This window comes from Ammodytes marinus (genome assembly GCF_949987685.1).
Source record: "Ammodytes marinus genome assembly, chromosome: 12".
Taxonomy (NCBI): Eukaryota; Metazoa; Chordata; class Actinopteri; order Uranoscopiformes; family Ammodytidae; genus Ammodytes; species Ammodytes marinus.
Window position 1 is genome coordinate 20,525,459 of NC_137216.1, and position 22,898 is coordinate 20,548,356.

General features: G+C 41.4%; 1 protein-coding gene across 1 annotated transcript in view; it reads left to right on the forward strand.

Annotated features, from left to right (window-relative positions):
• Positions 1-22,898, forward strand: part of myo16 (myosin XVI) — a gene marked incomplete at both ends in the record, with an annotated part of 90,997 nt that overhangs the window by 54,847 nt on the left and 13,252 nt on the right. The window contains 10 exons of the mRNA XM_080037585.1: positions 13-168; positions 1,024-1,104; positions 3,017-3,222; positions 9,736-9,838; positions 10,533-10,629; positions 10,767-11,034; positions 12,455-12,828; positions 12,946-14,202; positions 16,648-16,806; positions 17,363-17,448. Of these exons, the coding sequence (XP_079893711.1) occupies positions 13-168; positions 1,024-1,104; positions 3,017-3,222; positions 9,736-9,838; positions 10,533-10,629; positions 10,767-11,034; positions 12,455-12,828; positions 12,946-14,202; positions 16,648-16,806; positions 17,363-17,448 (2,787 nt within the window). The remainder of the gene's footprint in view (positions 1-12; positions 169-1,023; positions 1,105-3,016; positions 3,223-9,735; positions 9,839-10,532; positions 10,630-10,766; positions 11,035-12,454; positions 12,829-12,945; positions 14,203-16,647; positions 16,807-17,362; positions 17,449-22,898) is intronic.

The window sequence follows — 22,898 nt, forward strand, 5'->3', positions numbered from 1 at the left end:
TTACTGCAGCAGCTCTTCCAGTCCAAGCTGACTCAGACTGGTTCTCTGGTGCCAGCTGCTGAGGGCCGTGCTGGGCTGAGAGGACCAAAAGCTGCCCTGTTGCTCCACAGGATGCCATCAGCCAACACTGTCACTCCACAGCCCCAGCGGTGCCATGACCTTACCAAGGTACAGTAGGCTAACCACAGTGCTGTGAGCACAAGACTTGACATGAACCACACAAAGGCAACTGACTGCTCTGCCTAAAGATCAAATCAAATGGGGGAAAAAATTATTTAATAATAATAAAAAAATGTAAGCTTATTCCAACCACAGTGCTTTAAATAAGACTTTTGGGAACTGGATGTGTTTTAGGTCAAAAGTCTGCAAGCATTCATACACATCTACACACAGTCATGTGATCATACACTTTTCTCATGACATTCAATCAGAAAAATGCATAAGAGATATTCAGAATTAACCTCAATACATTTCCTTTTTTAGGTCCATCATCACCTTATCTGTGTTCAGTCTCCTTTTAGTAACTTTAAATGTTATGTTTATTCTACTGTTGCACATTTGTGACTGAAAAGGCTTGCTGGCTGTGTAACCTCCTACAGGTCTCTGCTTGGTGTCTCTGTGGCTCATTAGCCATCTAGAGAACTGGCTTACATAATTACCTCCTTGATCTTTCCCAGCAGCCTTATACAGTAAGATATTGATGTAGGCCACTACACTTGAGTGTAAGACAATAAAAAACAATATAGACAATAAATAGCATGGATCAGCTTGGGATGCAATGTATGAAACAGAGGTGGTGTAACAGGACTGTTCAATGTACCTTGAAAACATCCCACATTGTATTAAAGACTAAGGGATGTTTAGGTGTTATGTTGTAATTTCAAGCCAAAGGCAGAGCCTGTATAATTTGATCTTAATATGTGATTATTATGTTGTAATTATTCCATAGTTTCTGAGTGCTCACTTAAAGTATGATGAACAGCTATCGTATGTTTTCTTTCTATTATCTCTTTTCATTGTCAGATCTTGAAGAAGAAAGGGTCGAGCTCCTTCCTTCAGCGGCTAGAGCGTTGTGGGCCCATCACAGTGGCTATCCAGCTGAGGGTAAGAGCCACTCCTTTCCACTCATCACGCATTTTTTGTCCTACAAAAAACTAAGAACCTCTCTCAGTCATCAACAATGATGCTTTATCATTAAATAGTCCTTAAAAACATTGGTCAAGTGTCAGACTCTAAATTGTCCATGTGTTTATCTCTGTGTATGTACCCTGCCTATTGCTCTATGCATGCTGAGGTGTGCATCCCTAAGACACCTTTGGGGTAGGGTAGTGTGATTCCATAGCTATATAAAGAAACAATAAATATCCAGTTCGAGGAAAGCAGTTCAGTGACTGCTGGTGACGCAAGGAAGATGAAATGTGGTTCAGAGAAGCAGTACCTTTGGTTTGAATGAAACCAGTGTGTTGCACAATCAGAGTTGTGGGTTTGTGGTTGACGAGTCCCTCAGGGAATGGCAGGGAAAGAGAGAGTGGGCTGAAGAATGATGCTGTACCAACCCAAGCATGAAGCCCTCCACATGAATGAATGAACAATGAACAACAACCACTGTGTGCCATGCGCACTCATTTGTGTGTGTGCATGCGCATGTCGTGAAGGAGTACCGCAATGTGAGTGCTGGTAGAGACATTCAAAGATGAGGGCTGAGGGTTGATCATTGTACCTAACGCTATGCAGAACATAGACTGACGTCAGTCAGAGGAGTGGCGAAAACACAGATGTTAGTGTTTACGTGCATGTGGACGTGTTGGCATATGTGTGTGTCTGCTTGACCTTGGATGCAGTATCTGTGAATTCAGGGCTTGAAGAAAAGCTCCCTCACACTCACACACCCTTAGAAAAAGCAAAGAGCTCTTTGTTTTTCAGCTTCCTCCAGAGGCAAAGCAACCCCCCAAAATCAGACCACTTTGTCTCGAACACAAAGTGATCTCAGTTCAGGCACTGTGACTCACAAATCAACTTACAAAATCAAGAGGAACAGTACTGTTTGTAGTGCTTACAACCAAAATGCTAACAAATGTCTTCAAAGCCTCTGGAAACCTGGTCTCGTATACAGTAGTAAAAAATCAATATATGATGTCAAAGTGGGGTGCCTCAATAAACTTTTACAAAAATCAGATTGAAAATAAATGTTCCTAAATATTATAAAGCGTAGCTAAAATACAGCTGTTTTTACTTTCTAGACCGTTTGACAGGACTGTGTGAGCGTGGCCGTATCAAACGATCTCCATGGCAACAGTCATTGTTTTTATAAAACATTCTGGCAGAGAACTGCCGTGATTGGTTCAAGATACTTATTTTGTAACCAGAGCATAGCACGTTGGGTTGGGTATCGGTTACTGATACCGGTTACTACTCGGTATTTTTTAAACGGTTCCGGTGCTTAAACGGTACTTTGGAACCTCAAAATGCCATTGTCAAAAAATGATGGCCTTTTATTTCCACTGCCATATTGAACACAATTACTATACAAATAAACTTTTAGTAAATATAATGTACATAATGTCATATACAACAATACTCTTTCAACCAATATAATAATGGAGAGTAAAGGTGCTGTGAGCTAAATGGTTCTTTTAGCTAACTTCCTGTCAGTGACTGCATTTAGCAGTCCCCTCCCTCGTCCCTACGTCACCACATTTATGAACTGCAGTCTTCAAGCAGCGAGTTATCTAGCATCATATCAGATCCGTAAGTGTGATAAAACATGATAAAAACCATCAAAACAGACATTGGGAAGGATTTTTACCTGCCCCGCCATTGTAGGCGCATACACATTCATGCCTCATCTTAACTGAATTACTGTAAAGTTTATCAAACTTTAATGACAATATCTTTATCTTCTTGCTTACTATCATGCACCAAACTCTCAGAATTACAGAGTTAGAATACTTTTGTAGATGTCATGTGGGTTTACATGGGCTTTAATCAAATTTGTTTTTCCATTTGCCTCTTTCAGAACTCGCTGTCAGAGGTGATCAGTAAGCTGCAGGCTTGCAATCCTCACTTTGTGGAGTGTGTGCGCCCTAACGCCAATGGTCAGCCAGACAGTTTTGACAGCTTCCATGTGTCTACCCAGCTTCAATACATCGGGGTGCTTGAGATGGTGCGCATGATCCGTTATGGATACCCCGTCCGCCTGTCCTTCCCAGGCTTCCTCAGCAGGTCAGTGCCAGACCATGTTGTGTAATTAAGAGTGGGGTCATATGGCCCCCTGAAGTTATTGTTCTATTACTGTACACTTATTAATTCACTTCACAGCCTCCTCTTCTTTTTCAGCTTCTTCTTTAAAGGAAAAGTCTTAAAAATACTGGATTGCTTTGTCTCTTTTCTTTTTCTCACTGGTTTTAGTGTTTCAGATACATTACGCTCCCGGCAGGCCACTGTGACCTCATATGTGATGGGTCAAGCATGTCAAGGTATTCTGAAAGCTTGACAGCATATGCCTTATCTACAGCTGCAAATGAACAGGGCATGAACAGGATCACACACTCACATGCAGACTGACACATTGGCATTGATAAGATATAGCAACCCGTACTGTTAGGAGCACAGAATGGCCTTGAACGGCTTTTTCAGGGTATGATGGGAGTCTATTGCAGCAGATGAATACCACTATCACATTTCCCATGTCAGCTCGACACAGACACTAACCGGTCAGTTGTGTGCTGTGCAAGGTCTCTATGTCCTGCACTTGAATTTGTTCGGCATGTTTTTGCTCTGTCACTTGTTTTTCTACTGTTATTTTGAGGAGCAGAGAGAATAATGTCTTTCTTTCAGGCTACCTCCTTCATCTCACCTTCACTCTCTCTCTCTCTCTGTTTGGCTGTTTATGCCAATATTTCTCTTCTTGTTCCTCTGATTCTAAGAACCATTGGAATACTGTGAGGATTTACCTCTGTCTTTCTCGCTCACTCACTCTTTTTCTCTGTCTATCTCTATCTGGTTTTCCCCATCCTCAGTCCGTCTTCCCCTCTCTCTCTCTTTTTGAGGATAAAGGGATTAACGTGAACATTCCTACCAGATAATAAGAGAGCACAAAGCTGGTCACATTCCACTACCCTGCTGTAAACATCATCACCACACACACACACAGACTGTAGGTGTGTGTCACAAACTTGTATTAACAGAACATTTGAAACAAATACGTATATACAAAGAAAATACTACATCTTAAGCTTAAAGACCGGTAAAAAAAAAAAAACATCCTAGGCAATGATGCATTGTAATGCTAAAGGAGAAAAAGCCATGGCTCACACTCTTATTTAATGCTAATGAGTTTCTGGTCAGATTTCCCTTCCTGAATTCATTTTCTATTGGACTGGTAGATAACACTCAAACAGCAACTACCCAAGCCCTATCGGTTAGGGGAATGGTTTAAAGGGTACAGTATATGACACATCATATTTTCTGGTCAAATATAGCTACACTCAGCAAAATAGATGATGAGTGAGACTCAGACAATGGACATGGAATTGAATTAGGCCTTGGAAACTAGGCCCATATAAGATAAAGTGAAGCCAATTAAGGTAGTTGTTCTGTCAGTCAACAAACGTTCAGCAGCTCTTGTGTGTTTTGGATGGATAAACCTTGTACATACAACAGTGTCATTGTTCAAGCTGTAATTGAAATATTCTCTGTGAGCGTTTTTGTGAAAGCTGATGGGTAAGCCATATGGTTGTGTGAGCTAGTCTAGTGGTATGGCAGCTGATGGAGAGGGAGCAGAGATGAACCAGAGATGGAAAGCTCCAGAGAGATACATTGTAAGCATTGTTATGGTAGGGAAGTTTTACTTCCTGCAGGTTGTTACAGGGAGGTGTATCATTGGACAGCTTAGCATGGTGTGAATTAGCAACATACACACACAAAAGACTCAGTTGTAGAATTATGGCATGTCTTCTGACACATAAAACCAAGAAAGCAGAATTCTGGTCCATCTGATTCCTTTGGGAGATCTCAGTGTACTCACATGCATCAATTGGAATACAGGCAAGGTAAACTTGGAAACCTGACTTCCCTCTTGGGCCTAATCTTTTTCTGAATGATTAGTTCAGTTAGATAGAAAGCTAGAAAAGACTGTTTTAGCCTCCATACTGTACTGCTTGTCCAATTGAGAAATTACTGAGCAAGGAGAGCAGACAAGTACCTGAAGGTAGAGTAGGGAATTTAGCTTTGTATTTGCTTGTCAGGGTGTACATTTTCAACATCCATAGGCAAATATTCCAACTGATCAATAATCTCAGAAAGTTATTAACCAGAATGAGACACTCACACCTGATGTATCACCTCACATTGATACATCTGGACGGCTGATCCTCCAGGGCTCGAGAAATTGGTGGGTTGTTGCATGAATATGGTCCAGCTCATGGATTCAGTTCATGGCTATAAGGTTTTTATTCTGAATAAGATGTTATATAAGGGAAAGCAAACAACAACGCTTGGCTGCTTCCTGAAAACCCAACCCAACTTGCAGAGGCAGTGTTTGTGTTCCGTCGGTTGTCTAGCAGGGCATTTAAGAGAATGCAAGCAAGATCTGGTACACAGTAATACAGTGTAGTGATTTGAACATATCATAATAATGGCTTAATGAATCAGGGCAAACTACTGCCCATCAAGTCCCCTGCAGCAGGAATCGACCCCACCAGTACAAATGACCCAGGATCAGCACTCTGGACAGTGGTTGTCGAAGACTGACTGTGATATAAGGCCAAATTAAAGGCAGTCCAGTCCACCCAAGATGAAAAAAAAAAAACTAACATGCCTTCAGCTTTGTAAAGCACAACACAATTAAATCCAATACAGAAACTAAGCATGACAAATTTAAAAATTAAATGTTGAAAAATTACTTTTTAATAACCTCACTATTGAAAAAGCAATTGTGTTGCTTATTATTGACCTGTAGAATCATGAGTTACATTCGACTTTAATATCCCCTTATTCAACCCAGCAACTCCTCATCTCTTATGATGAAATAGTTGCTTAGATGTTCAAGCAACTAGCCTGCAGTTAGAGATATGTACATATAGACACACACACCCACACATTTATTGACCATCAACAGCTAGCTTAGCCCAGGTGACTGCAAGCACTACTCTTAAGGTTCTGTCTCACAATAGAGCCACAGCACATCAACTCTTGACAAGACCTTGGTTATTTTTTAATGTAGGTTTACAGTATGATGCAACATGAATACAACTTTAGAGTTAATGTCTACACACACTCTCATCCACCTTTTGGTAAATCAGCAAACAAGCTGAATTCTCAAAATGTTGAAATACAAAAACATTAATTGAGTTGAGTTAACATTGAATTGATGAAATGTGTATTGTAATCTTACCTGTTACTGAAGAAGTTATGAATTTACTCTCATGCTTTACTCACTGATGCGTTTCTGCCTAGCACTGGTTGGTTTGCGCTGGGTATGAGTGTGTTTTGTGTTCATACAAATTGACCTTTTCAGTGTGCCTTTGTCTGACATGTTCCCCTTTCTGCTGTTTATACATTTAGGCTATGCTTCATTTAAGTGGCTGCCACTCACAAAGACACCAGTCATGCCAGCCCAAGTGCCATTCATATCTTTCCCTCTCTCTCTCTCTCTCTCTCGCTCTCTCTCTCTCTCTCTCTCTCTCTCTCTCTCTCTCTCTCTCTCTCTCTCTATCCTCCACTGGGCTCAACACAGACAGGGCCAATGAATGAACACAGTCTTAGCCAAGGGGGAGCTGCTGCAGAGTGGGGGTGGATTACACTGCTGTCTTCACAGACCGCTTTCTCACACAATTTCTCATCCTCTCCCCCTCATGCTTTCTTTTGTGAACCACCAATTTTAGTTTTTTTTTTTTTTTTTTTTTTTCATTTTCCTGGCTCTTCTCCCTTCCTGATACCAAAATGTGTTGTTTATTTAATTCTTCAGTTCCTCCATGACATTATTTTTCTGCCTGTTTCTGTCATGTGCATCTCAATTTTGTACTGTTTCTTATTTATTTTTATCTTTACATGTGTCCTTCTTTCAGGCTTTGGTTAATCATATTGACAGGCCAATAAATCAGCCATTAATCTTGCTATATTCTTGTGAACACAAATGCACACTTGCACACAGGGAACCTTGCAGGCTACTTCACTAAGTAATAGTAGTCCCATGATGCAGTGTCCTGGTAACCAGAGTGATTTATGAGGAAATCTATTTTACTGTGGCCTTTATTTGTCTTTTATGACACAATATGTGTTTTGTGGCTGGGTTCATTTTCTGTTAATGTGTAAGGTCAACTACTACCACTTGAACCTTGTTTCTGTAAAACCCTGCCCTTTATGTGTGTTGCTTTTTCTAATTTCTTTGGTTTTACATGTGGTGGATATGAAAGACGCATCAGTATTCTTAGTGTAGGCCACAAATGCAGCTCCAAGGCATACAGGTCATGTTTTCTATTTGGCCACTTCCAAGTGCGTCCTCATTTCCTCCTAGTGATGGATACACCCATTTGTGGGTCATTCCCCTGGAATATCCATCATTCAGACTACTGGGATGAAAAACATGACTAAACAAAGCCAATAGGCTTTAGGGATGTGGCGACTTGTCTATTGTCAGCTTCAGAGAGGAAGTGAGTGGATTCAATTTCAGCTGCATTTTCTTTGCCACCTTTGTGATGCTCAATAACAGTAGTCGCTGATGGCCCTTTGGTCACAGAAAACTGCATTAGCGCCTTGTAGCCCCCCCATTTAAACTCTTATCAAAAGGATTGTTTCACATTTTTGACTCCATGAAGCCCCCTTGGGTATTGTAAAAGCCAGGACCATCGATGGTTTTCATATCCTCATAGGAGAGGTCATGAGTTTACAGAGTTCCTTTGTGTTTTATGGGCCCAAAGGGACAGTGTGCGCTGTCTACAAGACTGGTATTACCATACAGAGAGAGGGTTAGGTAGAGTTCAGTCAGACCCCATTGCTGCAAATCAAACATACCTAACGTGACGTCCACATGCCCTCACTTACTCACTATTGACAACACAAGTGGTTTATACTTCTAGCCATCTGCTTGTTATATTTCCCCCATCATATGTGTGACATCATCAGCTGGCTCTAGTTCTCATTGATAACAGAAGGGAAATAAAACTGACTGACACAATGCACTAACCAACTGATATGAAGTTTGAGGGTTTGTGTAAAATTTGCTTTGCTGATGTTCCTATGTTTTCTGAAAATGTGTTTTATGCGCCATCAACTTAATATTAATATATACAGTACATGTACTTACTGTATTTAACTAGTAACATGTTCTTGAGAATACAAAATAAGAAATAAATATAAAATTGGTTATTTATTAGGCATATAATTACATTTCTATGTCATGAACCTTAGCAGGAGATACATTATATTATAAAGCAGGACTCAATTTTATATGAATATAATTTCAGAAACACTTGATCACTCAGTTATTGATTAATAATTAAAAAATAAGTATACAGTAACTTAATATTTACAGTAGCTATGTGATTTTAGTATTGTATGTGTTTTTTTTTGTCATGCCATAGTACAGCTATAACATTACAATTTGATAGTATACTATGACATTTAATGGTAAACAAAGACATTTTTAGTTGTCAAATACATATTTATAGGCACATTGTCATGCCCTTATATTGTACATTTTCAATTTCTTAGTTTACTGTTTATTGCACATATTGTAAATAATCTTCTTCATATTGCACATTTTCAATCTATTACTTTCTATACTGTTTGATTTTGCCTCACACTTCATCTAGAATGTATTTATTGTACTGTATATACCGTATAACTCATCTTAGTTTATTCTTTTGTACTTATTGCACCGTGGGTCAGACAGAAACGTAATTTTGATCTCTCTGTACTGTATGTCTGGCACATATTGCAGAAATTGACAATAGAGTTTAGTAGACTTACTTGGGGAAAATAATTATCAAAGTAGTGTACAACAAATTGAGTATTATTATTATTATTATTATTATTACGAAATCACCTTACATATACAAAGGTTGAAAGTACATGTTATTCCTTATGATTTCTTATGAAAAACATTTAAATAAATATAATCATTTGTAGTGAAACAGTGAATACCAAACTGGTTGAAACATCCACTATTCAGGCTTTTAAAATTGTTTGCAATATTATTATAACTATTATAGTATGATAATAATTATACAAGTATCTTCTAACTATTTATATCACTTCATGGTTAGGTCCAGCTCTGCAAAGCAGGCAAATCACAGGTGTTAATAATAACATTAATGATAGCTGAATTCCATTGAGCTCTTTTGTTTAATGGCCGTGCTATTTAACATGCTTTTTCACAGATGTGCTTTTACATCTATGAAAAAGGCCAATAGTGACATGTGTATCACGTTAATATATATTTCCTTTTTTTTTACATCAACATTTATCTTGCTTACTTTTCCCCACACCCGCACCATCCCAGGCACAAACAAACCAGTGTTTCTCCATCCAGCTGACCATTCATAGCAACGGTTGCCCTTGGCAACACCAATAGGAACAGATGCTGTTCGGCTGTATGACCCTACTAACCTTTGCACCCATTGTTTCTGAACAGAGGGGGTGTCCCTATGTCTCTTCTAAAAAAAATTATTCAGCACTTTGATATCTTTTGTCCCTGCAGCTCAAATGTTTTCTGTTTTTATTTGTGTGTCTCAGATATAGAGACCTTGTGGTCCCAACTTTAGGGGACAAAAAGAAATTGTCACCAGAGGAGAGATGTCGCTCAGTTCTGCAACTGTCCAAACTCCAGGGATGGCAGGTGTGTGTTTGCCTCTTTTTTGCCTCTTTTTCTGTCTCCATCAATAACAAAAGATTTGCCAAATGACTTAATCCCTGACCCTCTATTTGAAAAGATCCCATGGAATCTTTGACAACACGTTCCAGCTGTCCCACCTCATCATCATTCTCCTCACAGATCCATACTCACAGCAGTATGGACCCGTCCACCCCCCTCTCTGTCCTGTCTGCCAGACTGCTGTTGTGTCTGAGTGTGTGACCCAAGAGGTCACATCAGCTCCCGCCTCACACACGCATGCATACTCCCCCACAATGCTCAGCAGACACCTTTCTTATAGCCCTTACTCACACACACCAAAACACACCAATCCTACAAGTTGCGTGTGTTGGAATGAATAATGTCTGTAGAAGTATGCGACACCCACATCTCCTTGCACCTGGTAAACTGTGAACTCTCTTGCCCCACCCACAAATGTCCCCCAATCCCAGGGAGTCAATTCAGTGTCAACATGCAAACCCCATTCCTTGCCCACACTCCACACCCACTTATTATCATCATACATCTCATTCTCAACTAGCATGCCACATTCTTCTGAGATATCCAACAGAATACAGCCTCACTGGGTCTGCTGGCTATTCCCAGAAGCTGTTGATGATGTACAACAATGCTTTTGTATATATGTTTAATGATATTACTTGCATCTTTGTGTTTGTAGATGGGCAGCAGTAAAGTGTTTCTTAGATACTGGCAGGCTGACCAGCTCAACGATCGCTGCTACCAGCTTCGTAAAAAGATCATCACATGTCAGAAAGGTAATATCCAAAATAATAATGCAAAAATCCATAGCGTGCTTCTTGGTTTTGGCTATCTTTCTTTAACTTACACCTGTGACTGCTCTTTCTTCTTTTCCTCATTTGTTTCATTCTGATTCAATCTGTTTATTTCTCAGTGGTGCGTGGCTGGCTGGCCAGACAGCGCGTCCAACGCAGGCTGTCGTTACAGCAGAAAGAAGGGTGCAGTTTGCAGCGTTTCCTGCAGGGGGCTGAAGACATGGGACTGCGAACCTACGACCAGTTGGTCATCCAAAATGCATCGGACATCTCACGAGAGAGTGACCGCCTGCGCTGCCATGGTAACCTCAACACTCTTGGCAACAGCCCTCCTCTTGGTGAGAGACCTGAGCCGGTGGGCAAGGAGGAGGATCAGCCTGTCAGGAGGTAAACTAGCTAACACCTTCACAACATACACACCCTCGTTCACAACTGGAGACAAAAAAATACTTAACAGTTATAAATTATTCCTCATTGACCTCTGTATTTCTAATGTTATTTTGTCCCTGGTCTCGCCACATTTTCATTTGATCAAAAAGTTGAAATGATGTTTGGATGATAGACTTGCACCATGCTACTGATTATTTACACTACTATATTATCACTGAAATAGGGCTTTTTTCTTGTTCATGGTTATGCCTGGAATGTGATGTGACCTATGCATTTCAGCATAAACCTGTTAATGTATACCTGTATGAGGAAGCATTTTGTTCATTATTGACACTGATACATACTTGTGTATCGAATATTAGATTGACAATGATTGGTTACAAATGTGGACAAAATATATGTGTTCACTGAACATATATGCTTTCTCATACCATACAGTTGTTTTGCTTCAAAACATAATCTTAGACAAATGTTAAGCAGACTTTATTTAAATTATTTTTAACATTAGGAAGTATCACCCCATTTTGGACAATAAGAAAAAATGCTGCTCTTCATTTCTGTTTCCTCTATGTGTCCTTGTGCATATAACATCTGCTGCTGGGACATGAGACAGGAGTAAAGGGAGCCTCAAAGGGAGAGTCATGGTTGCTGCGTTTTAAAGTGGACATACACAATTCTGTACACTGACACATAAAACAAGCTCACATGCACACTGTCACCCAAACTCACATAATTCCTCTGTAGGTCCCCCTGTTAGGGGCCTTCCCACATCACCCACACACATGCTCAGCCACGCCCCGCTTGCAGCCGTAGAACAGATGGCTGATACAGATTAGCAAAGGAAATATCAAACTGAATGTTATCAAATTACAGCAAGGAGATTAGATTTAAAAACATAATCTCTTTGGTCTTTATCCTACAATTGGCCTCCTTAGCTCATATCTGTGGCTTGACAGTTGAAGCAGACATATCTTGAGTTTGACAATACTGATGATCCAAACAATGTAATTAACTCAATCTGAATCGGAAAATTATTGGATGGGAAAAAGATGTGCTTCTAGAAAGAGGCTTGCTCTTCTTCTGTGAAATGCATGAATAAACACAAGTGATTGAGAAAATACCACTGGTCAGACAATCTTTTTCTTTCTTCCATTTAAATATGAATTCTGGGAAACACTTTACAATAGGGTACATTAGCTGTTCTTAATGCTTAGTTTTCGCTATTAACGGTTTGTTAATGCGTAGTTAATGCTTTTTAAAGGTTAGTTTATGCTTGGTTAAGCATTATCTATGCTTATTTTACTAATGCTTAGGCATGGACTTAGCGTAATGGCAAGTCAATGTTATTAATGGTTAGTGTATTAATGTATCCCTTATTGTAAAGTGTTACAGAATTCTGTTATTCTTCCCATTGTAGGGTTCTGGAGAAAAGTGGAAAAATCAAAGAGGGCCCTGTCAACGGGGGTAGTCGAGTTATTCGCCACTTTCGGTCTAGCTCAGTACCCATCCCCCTCGCCATGGTCAACTCTTCTGCCAGTCCTACCGTCAAACCAGCCTTTCAGCAGGTAGCTCATACCAATGAGGACGGGGCAGGCGGAGGAAGTCTGTCCTCTCCTAGAAAGCAACCTCCTCCCAAACCAAAGAGGGACCCGAACACTCGTCTGAGTGCATCTTATGAAGCAGTGAGTGCGGGATTGATGATGGCAGCCAAAGAGAGCCCTGCTCCAGAGGGGTATTGTTCGCCAGCTGGAAGCCCACCAAAGTCACAGCTGTCACCCACAGACCCAGCAGGTATATCTGCTCTACTCATATTTAGAAGATACAACAGATGTCGGTTTTTTGACCACCAGTGCTGTAACCAAAAGCCTTTACTTTCTCTGTGTCTAATATCTTTTATATTTTCCTCAGCGTCGTCCAAGCCCCGGCCCCACAGTGATGACTACACAACCATGAGGAAGGTGCCACCACCCAAACCTAAGCGCAGTCCCAACACTAAGCTGACAGGCTCGTATGAGGACATCAATGCTGTAGCACCCCACATCCACCAGTTGCGACCTGCTGATGTGAAGCTGGCCCTGCTGTCCCGTGTTGGTGTATTTGGAGGGTTTGGTGGTTTGATGCAGAAAGCAGCCTCTGTAGATGCCCCACAGGGGGTAGGACTGAGCCTGTACAAGGGCCAAGATGAAGAGGACGTTTATATAGAGATGCTGGGCTCCCAGCCACGGGCTCGAAGCCTACAGGAACCCCCTGATAGCCCTGAGCTGGCTGACTCAGAGGCTGTTTATGAGGAGATGAAATATTTCCCTCACGAAGATGGTGGAACTTCTGCCGCTCTGGTTGCTAAGGCCGCCAAACTGGAGGCTCTAGGCTTGGACCTGATGAGATTAGGAACATCTCCTCCTCAGAGTGGGGACACCAAAAGAGTAGCTGCAGGGTTGACCACTGCCATGGACATCACTCACTCACAGAGCACGTTCAATAGTGGAGGTCCCAAAACTCTGCATGGCAAAGATGGCAGCTGTGACATCCCTGCTCCCTTCCCTAACTTGCTTCCCCACCGTCCACCTCTCCTTGTGTTTCCCCCCTCCCCTGTTACCTGTTCTCCTGCTTCAGACGAGTCACCCCTCACCCCACTGGAGGTAAAGAAGCTGCCTGTGTTTGAGACAAACCTAAACTATGCGACTGGCCCAGACAGCCCCCTGTCCCCACAGTATGCCCGCCAGAGGGCTGATTCCTCCCCTAGCCTCACTGTCCTCATGCCAGAGAAGAAGTCTACACCTCCACTCACCCCTCCACCTCCATCTGCTCCCCTCAATGTCCCACCTCCCCCCTACAGGCCTCCTTCACACTTCCCCTTTCCGCCTGAGGCAAACTTCCTGTCTCTGACTCGAGCAGCTTCTGTTACAGGGAGCTCGGACTCCCCCAAAATGTCATCCTCTCAAAGAGTAGGTATTGAACCATTGGGGAAGCCACCTCCCTATTCCCCAGTGAAGATGACTCGTCCGGAGCCTCGGAGAGCACAATCATGCTCCTCCTCTCCCCTGCTGTTCAACCCAGCCAATGGCAGAGCCCTGACCAGCCCCCTGGATGAGCTCAACATTCTCTTTAGCTCTGGACGCAGCCGGCTGAGGAAGTCCACATCTGGTCGCAAGATGAGAGATGGAGGTCTGTCAGTAATGCTCACTCACAGATGCACACTCACACTCAAACACAGTTTCACACGTCTGAAACACTGTCATAGAGAAGAACACAGCGCATATTCAAGTTTTGAACATCACCAGAGGATAAATTACCATTTCTCCATTCATCCCTTTTTTCTCCAATCATTGTATTTTTAATGCATTGATATTCATGGGTCCATTTAAAGTTGTAATTACTTGTGCCAAATTCGACAAAATCACAAATATGTGAATCTGTTGCTGTGTGGGTGTATGTGTACTTGGATGTGAGTTAACCTTTGCTTTGGTGAATTTTTTTCAGTGGGTCCAATTCAACCCACCTGAATGTCAGTATTTGTCTGTGTTTGTGCATTAGGAGTGCATGTCTTCATTATGTGATCTGCTACTGTGATGAATTCATGATAAAAATCTCAGCCTGCTCTGTGCCACATGATCTATTGGGTACTTGGTGATTACCTCCTGTAAAGCAGTAGTAGTGTGGGCTTGTAGGGAATTAATAAACCCATATACTTGTGTGTTGTTCTTTGTGTATGCAGGTTTACACACATACTCTGTGTTTGAGCAGTAGGGTTGTGAGATGCACCGGCAGTCCGGCACCCAACAGCCTTACTCATAAATCCCCCTCTCTACATTTAGAAACTCCTTACATTGATTCAGGATTTCTAGCTATCAACCCCCTTTGGCCCACTTGAAGCAGCCCATTTGTTACAGTCTCCAGTGCAGTGCCCTTTGTCTGCTGTGGCTGCCTTCTAACAACTTTACCTAATGAGCTTCCTGGTTTGGCACACTTAGCATCACACTGCACTGTAAGCATGATCTAGCTAGGAAGGCTCGTGTTGAAGCTCAGCTCACTAAATGTAGCGCACATACAGGCTCTGACACTGATGCAAAGGTTGACCTTTGCATAATGAGGCCAAATGTATTTGTCAAACATAGTCAATGAAAGGGGGGATCCAAGGTCAGAGGTTTCATCCCAGAAAGAGATTAGTTTGTGGTGCTTTTATAAAAGTGAATTCTACCTCCTCTCAGACATAGGAGAGGAGGTAGAAGTACTGCTGTGTTTTTATCTGACTCTCTCTTTCCTCCAAGTGTATTAGTTGTGGCTGGGTAAATAATACATGAGCAGTAGAATGATGAGGATGGGTATCAAATATTTAACAGCTCACTCATGTTCTTCTGAAGGCAGTGTGAGAACTCAACAGCAAACAGTACATCCTGAACAGTTGGAGAAATTCAATCAAGTGAAAGTATTAGCTGTTGTTGTCATCAGTCATCGTGCTCAGGGGTCACATTATTGTGGAGCTGCTGGATTGACAGAGTTGTGTCATACTTCTATAATTGTAACAAATTGAAGGGGCAGCAAGCTAAACTCCTTTTAAGAGACGGTATGAGAGCGAGCGCACAGACTGACGCACAGGCCTCATGTCATGTCTTGCGCTTCGTCAGCACCTGGACCTGCGCATAGAGAAACACTGGCGTCATGGAAACAATGCATGTGACGGGAACCGGGCACTGGGGTTCACAACCTTGCTGTTATTTTGAGTAGGCAAAGCATGGCGGTCTGCTTAGATCAGAGTGCACAGGGATACCGATGGGCTTAACAGGATGGCCTACTTCCGTTCCCTCTCTGCTGTTAAATGAGCGGGTGTGATACCTGACGCTGTGGGAGTGGCAGGGGTTACAGTTGCTATCCCAGACATCTCTGTGAAGAGCAGCTGCCTTTCCCCCCTCTTCTTCATCCTCAGGGAATAAGAAAACCACAGGAATGCCAGGGGATAGAGGGCAGGTGGTCTCGGCAGGCTTCAGGAAACCACTGTCATTAGACACCTCACGACCTAACTGCAACCCACGCATTTCCCAAAATTGGATTAATGTCCCAATTCTCCCACGTTTTAGTCTTCACTGTACAAATCCAAACATACTGACTTATCTGTCCCCAAGCATGCAACCCTGAAATGGACCTCCTCTTTTTATCTGGTCTTCTTTTACTGTGACTGTGGGGACCAGTAGGCACACATTCTCAGTGTGGTATAGCAGCTGACAAATTCAGAGTCCCGTACACATATGCACCAACAGTCGCTTACTCAATTAATGTGTGAGAGCATGTGAACCTTGAGAAGCAGGGGCAGAGCCATATCATGTCACCTTCCTCACAGATAGAGTGGATGAATACTGTTCAAAAGACGAGGATATATTTGCACTTTGGGTGAAGAAATTATTCTGGAAATCAACATGTAATCAGCTAAATTATAACATGAACAATAATAGCTGCATTATAATATTTAGCAATATTTCCAGTTAAAGCAACTGTTTGGAGACTACTACTTTTATGACGTGCATGATCAAACCTCATTATTAACTGTATCTAATGACTACTGTATATGATATGCACTGACATGCAATTCTTTTTTTTTGACAATTTTTCCCCCAGGATTCAATTCTAACATCAATCTGCCAGGGAGGGAAGATTGTGGCTCGGCCCCAACCTCACCATCTTTGCAGCTTCAGGACAAGAACGCAAACAACCACTCTCCTCACTGCCCAAGCCCGGCCCCTGTGGAGAACGGCAACCAGATCTCCAATGGCTCAAGTATTTGACATTAACATTTTTCTTTAACCTTTATTTAGACAGGTAATCTCATTAAGACACCAGGTCTCATTCTCAAGAGAGACCTGTTTATGTAACAACAGTACAAGACAAAGTTACAGACATTAAATACAGAGACAAAAAATAAAGTAAAACATAAAACATGTTAGATTCAAAATGCTAGTGTGCAGTAATCAGAGGTTGCAAGTACAAACACCCACAGATGAACTCTCCAGATTTTTTTAAATAAGTTTAAAATCCTTTAGTGGAATCAAGCTGGACAGCTTTAGTTCCTGCTGAAGCTTGTTCCAGGTTGAGGGGGCAGAGTGGGAGACAGCCTTTTTTTACCAAGCTTTGAACGGACAAAAAGGGACGCACAGATTTTCATATTCCTTAAATGCTCAGTGTCTTTCGGTAACATTTCCTGCATGAGAAAAGCTTTTTCAACCACTCTTCATATTGCTTGTGTTTGAAGAGCAAGGTGTCCTTCAGTTTGTACCTGTCTGTGTGTGGGAGGATTTACAGTGAGATGTTTGTGATTTTGATGTTGTGTGTTCAGGGTCGCTAGAGGATGAGAGTCACAGCAAGTCAAACTCCTCCAGCTCTGCCTCTCTGCACAGACACATGGACAGCCATCATACGCAGGTGAGCGCACAATGACAGGCACTGTGACAAAAGCACACACAAAGATGCAGTACATGAATGAAATGTTATCACATTTATCATTTCAATTGAATACATTTGGCAAGTGATTTATATCGATGGCATGTGCAATTCCTTTTTGTCACAACCCCTGTAACCCCTTTGTGTAAGACACAGGCCCACACTGAATGACCTGCAAGCTCATTTAAAAGCTTTGTCTGTAACGCACATACACTTGCTCACACACACACACACACACACATGCATAAACACACCACAACAACACCACTGTATTTAGTTTTTGGTTTGTTGTCATTTTGAGTGGACATGAAAGTGCCCTCCTTTAAACAACATGCATCACTCATGACATGGGAGCTTTCTCTCGCTACATAGACAGGTGTATGATTACATGATTGAATTTCATGTGCCACATGCTTGCACACAAGCTTTCACACATGCAATATTACACACACACATCCTCTGATATATGCAATGCATTAAACCCTGATGACCAAGACACACCACAAACTAATAAAGACATGTATTTGAGAGACTTTATAATTTAAATACTTTGGCACTTTCTGGCACATGACCAACACAGCATGCAAGAACTCCATAGGGGATAACTAGTCCCAATTTAAGAGTATGTTTACATGACCACAATAATCAGAGACGTGCTGAGAAGTTTGTGGCTGGTGAGGCACTGACTTTTTCAGTGAGATTTACAAATATATGAACCCAATTGTTATATAGTACCGGTGGCGTGCCAATGTAGTTATCCCCGGTAAGAATTTTATCCCCCGTCCGCGGGAGCGAGCATGCATCCAGTGCAGGCGGAAGTACACACTACACTTTGATTTCATCCCGTTCACCCAAGGCTTAAAGTGCAGACATATAATCAAAGTGTCAACAATCATAACATTGGTGACAAACGGTGAAAAAGCTAAAGGCATGCAAACTGAGGGTTTGCACAATCCTAAGTGATGCCCCACTGCTCGCTGCCTCAACTCGCGAATCTCTCCTTGGGGAACAGGAAATATGCACTTTCAGCGATTTTGATGATAAAAATTATTTAAATTATTTGAATCGTAGGGGAGAATGGGGTAATCTGAGCCACTTTTTATTTTTGCTCCCCTCTAAGCGAGCTAAAATGATTTATCACTCAAATTTACACATTTCCCATTAATTCAGGATGTTTCCTAGAAATGGGCATTAGCAGAATTTTTTCAAGACAAAGGGCAGTGAAAATATGATTGTTTTAAAAAAAGTTGTCATGTGGCTCACTTTACCCCAGCTGTGGGGTAAACTGATCCACTTACTTTTTCCACTCTGAAACTACCATAACAACACATATTGTAACAGTAAGAATCCTGAAAGCTAGCCACACATTCCAGAACTAATGTCGGACTAGTAAAAGAATGATGGGGTTTGGTCAATTAAACAAAGCAAATTTTCTAAACACTTGAAAGTAACTCTGAACAAAATCAAATACAACATATTATAATTCAAAAGGTTTTAATAAGATTCAAATGAAAGATAGAACCAGTTAGATTAGAACACAGTCTGGGGGTCAGAACACAGGACCCTTAGAGCCAGCTAGTGTCTGGGGTCAAAGCATAGGAAAATCAGAACCAGCGAGAACAGCCTGGGACTCAGAACACAGGAGAAGACCCATCTGGATTATAACATCAGCCTGTCATACTCTACAACTAGGCCTACTCTACATTCCAGCCCTGAAGGTTACAGGGAAAGATGAGAAGGTGCTCTTTCCGTGTGGTTGCCCCAGGTCGTCTTCCTGGTGTATTTCCTTGGCATGATGGCTTTTCTACAATGTGTATGACATTAAAATAAAACATATGTCATGTAATATTACATTAAAATATGTTTAAGACTAAACTTAACTTGTGCCTCATGGTGGGAGAAAGTGAGACAGTGGCTCACTTTCCCCCACAGCATTTGGCTCACTTTCCCCCAACACCACAATTTGAGAAAAAACTACCTCTCTTAGCATTTCAGGCTAATCTTCAGTTATCAGCATCACATGGTTTCATATGTTGGTAGTTCATCAACACATATAATATAAGTTTTTCTACGTGAATACATTTGCTTTGGCACAACAGTTGATTAAGTTGACAGCAAGAAAATTTACTTTTACATGCAAAATACCTATTTTGGTGAAAAAAACATGCTTACCACAGCACCATGACGTCCTCTCTTTCAGAGCCATGGGGAAATGAGAGGGGCTTGAAAACATATATCTCACATGACCACAAATGTTTTCCGTTGCCTTGATACAGGGGGTGGCTCACATTACCCGATGCCTCAGATTCCCCCGTTCTCCCCTACATAAATTACATTTAGAGCACAAATCAGTAGACAAATATCAATATATATTTTTATTTTATTTTATCATTTGTGTTCTCTTTTGCCTTCCCTGACCGCACGTCACTAACAATAATCCAATAACTGGGAATATTTAGTCATGTTTGCATGCACTTAAGTAATAGGGTAAATAAAATAAAAACATGGTTTTACATAATGCAGTCAATTAGTTGGATTTCTTACAAAGTAAGACTTACGGTCTATCCATCCTGTCAACATGCCGTCATTGACGGCTTAAACGCCATCAGGGCTGTCCTCATGTTGTTAGGCTGCAAAACATGCAGAATAATGCTCTCCTTCTTCACGTTGTGCGTATGAGAAAAATTATATTAGAAATATTGATCTACATATGATGCCATTTAGACTTAACTGCACAGTTCCCTCACCACTACACTGGTTTCATCTAGCTGTCCCTTAATAAAAATGCAGGTTACATTCAAAAGATCTTGTGCTGTTTGGTCCCTTCGCCACATGGAAACTGATTCAGATTGATCACAGACCATATCAGTCAGTGATTGAGTGTCACTGTCACTGTTGAATGAAATGAAAGAATGAGCAAAGCCTGTAGTGTCCTAGTTTCAGAGAAGCTAAGGGCACACCAGTCATAAGCCACTGCCACTACAGATGTGAAGGCACACTGTGTTCCTTCACATCCTTAGGTTGACCGATTGTTAGGGGTGGACTCACCTCATGGATCTTCTTGTGCGTGTGTGTGAATACTGATGTGCCAACACACCATGCTTAAGGGCTCTTTCTTATAGCCTTTTAAACGGTTCTCAGAATATGTGAACTATTGGGACTGTCTTCTTATACCCACATTTCTCTCTCTCTCTCTCTCTCTCTCGCTCTCTCTCTCTCTCTCTCTCTCTCTCTCTCTCTCTCTCATCCCATTTGATTCAAATGAGTTTAGTGTTGCTCTCACTTCCTCCTTTATCTTCCAGAGGGGTCATCTCAACTTTTCTCCGTTTGGAGCGGGGGCCGCCCTCTAAAAACAACGAGGGGGGGATAGGGACTCACTGGAGGCCCTGTTTACATTTAGGGATGTGGTGAGTGTATGTCATTCCTTGCTGCTCTCCACCCTTATTAGCAGTGGTTTTCACAGATCCAGTGTGGGATCAGGAAAGGAATGGTCCTAATTTTGTCAACATTTTTAATTGAATTTAAAAACTCCACTCAATCTACTCAATATACTCACCCTAAATAGTATTTTTGAGTATGAATGACTAACACTTGAAAGGTGGGTTAAAAAAAATTGAAATCTTGAATTCCTTATATTCAATAGATTCTGATCATTGTCTGTATTTATGGAAATAAATGACAGTGTTTTGATAAAAAATTCTGGTAATAATTTGACGATTAGAAATAAATCTTGAAAACCACTGCTTTTGCAAGATATCACTTGACTTCACCTACCCATGTCTCCTATTTTATGTTGTCCTTAAATCTCTGGTCTGGAATCAGATTAACAATGTGCCATCCTCCCGTCAGGGGTGAGCAGTTTGATCCTAGAATTGGTGACACTGCTACTTTTATCCCCCTTTTTCATCTCATTTCTGAAAGGAAGTTGCAGCTCTTGGGTTAATATAACAGTTGAAAATGTTCTGCCAAAATGTTTTCATTCCAGTAAAAATTACTTTTAGTTAAAGAGTCTATGACAATTATATAGACCAAAATGTAGTCAATTGAATATACTGTATATATTTTTTTTCATACAATCATTATTGAAAGAGGTGAACAGTGTCAAGTAAATACATCTGGTTGTGGACAACAGGCATGCTTGTTCCCATTGATGCTGTCCTTGGATTAGCATATGCTAATGCACTTACAAATAAGCATGCATACCAACACTGGTATACTTGTATTTCGAGTAAGTCAGTTCAACAAATGACAGCTGCAGTTTATATTGTTGTGTTATTCATCTGCTGGGATTTTATGTTGCTAAATCCATCACACAACTACCATTTTAAACCTTTCTAAAAATGTCAGATACTATGTTGGTACTGGTCTTATGTTTTACCAAGAGTTATATTACCTTTGAGGACACTCCAGATCTTCATTCTCGTGTGTCTGATATTTCTCTGGGCAGAACTGATTAGTGAAAGCGTGGCTACTCACTTTTACCACTGAAACATGGAATGTTAGACACATTTTATCTTGGTTCTTTACTTCACTAATTTGCTGTGTTGTCTGGAAATGGTTCATTACCATGAGTTCATTCAGGTGATGGAAACAACTCTGCGACCCAGAATACCTTTCAATTAGCGGCATTCCAGACTGTGTTTATGTAGGATTAGCAGATCTAATGGGATAAATGAAAGGGAAAAGATGATGGAAGAAGTGGGGGCTCCTGTAGTTAGTAGCAAGGGCGTAGGAACCGGGGGGGACGTGTCCCCTCCAATATTGGAGACAGGCGCATTTGTCCCCCCAAAAAATTATACCGCAAGGAGAAAAATATTTGATTTTGAAAATGCTTTTATTTTGAAAGCGCAACACAGCTTCTTGTCACCGGCCTCCTAAATGTGTTTGTTTTGCCCCGAACCGAGCCTTTAAGGTAGCGCGCAGGGTTGGGAGTTTAGGCATTCAGGCGGGAGTGCATTCACCGTCGGAGGTGAATGTAACTTAGGGTACGTTCCAATACCCGTTCAACAGGCCCTCGTTCACTTGCCCTAGGCACTTGCCCTCGGGGGAATCCCCGCTGCCATCTTAAGTGTCGTTCCAATAGTCTGGAAACTGAAGTGAACTTCGTGAGATAGACCCTCGGAGGGCTGAGTGATCAAGTCAACATGGATGGTCACTCCGAGGTGGATATCACCCACAGTGCATTGCAGTTCGTCTTCTTCTTCTTCTCCTTTTATTTTCCGGTAGACTGTATGCTTTTAGGGACATCGCGGCCACCCGCAGGACAAATATATATATATAAATATATTCCAAAACGCCTCAATTAGGCTATCCTATTTCCATACGAACAATCCAGTGAATGTATTGCAGTTTACACATTGCTGCTATAACACCGATGGCTGCCAATTAGAGGACTATTTAAAACAAATGTTTTTGGTTGAAAGTATAAATAA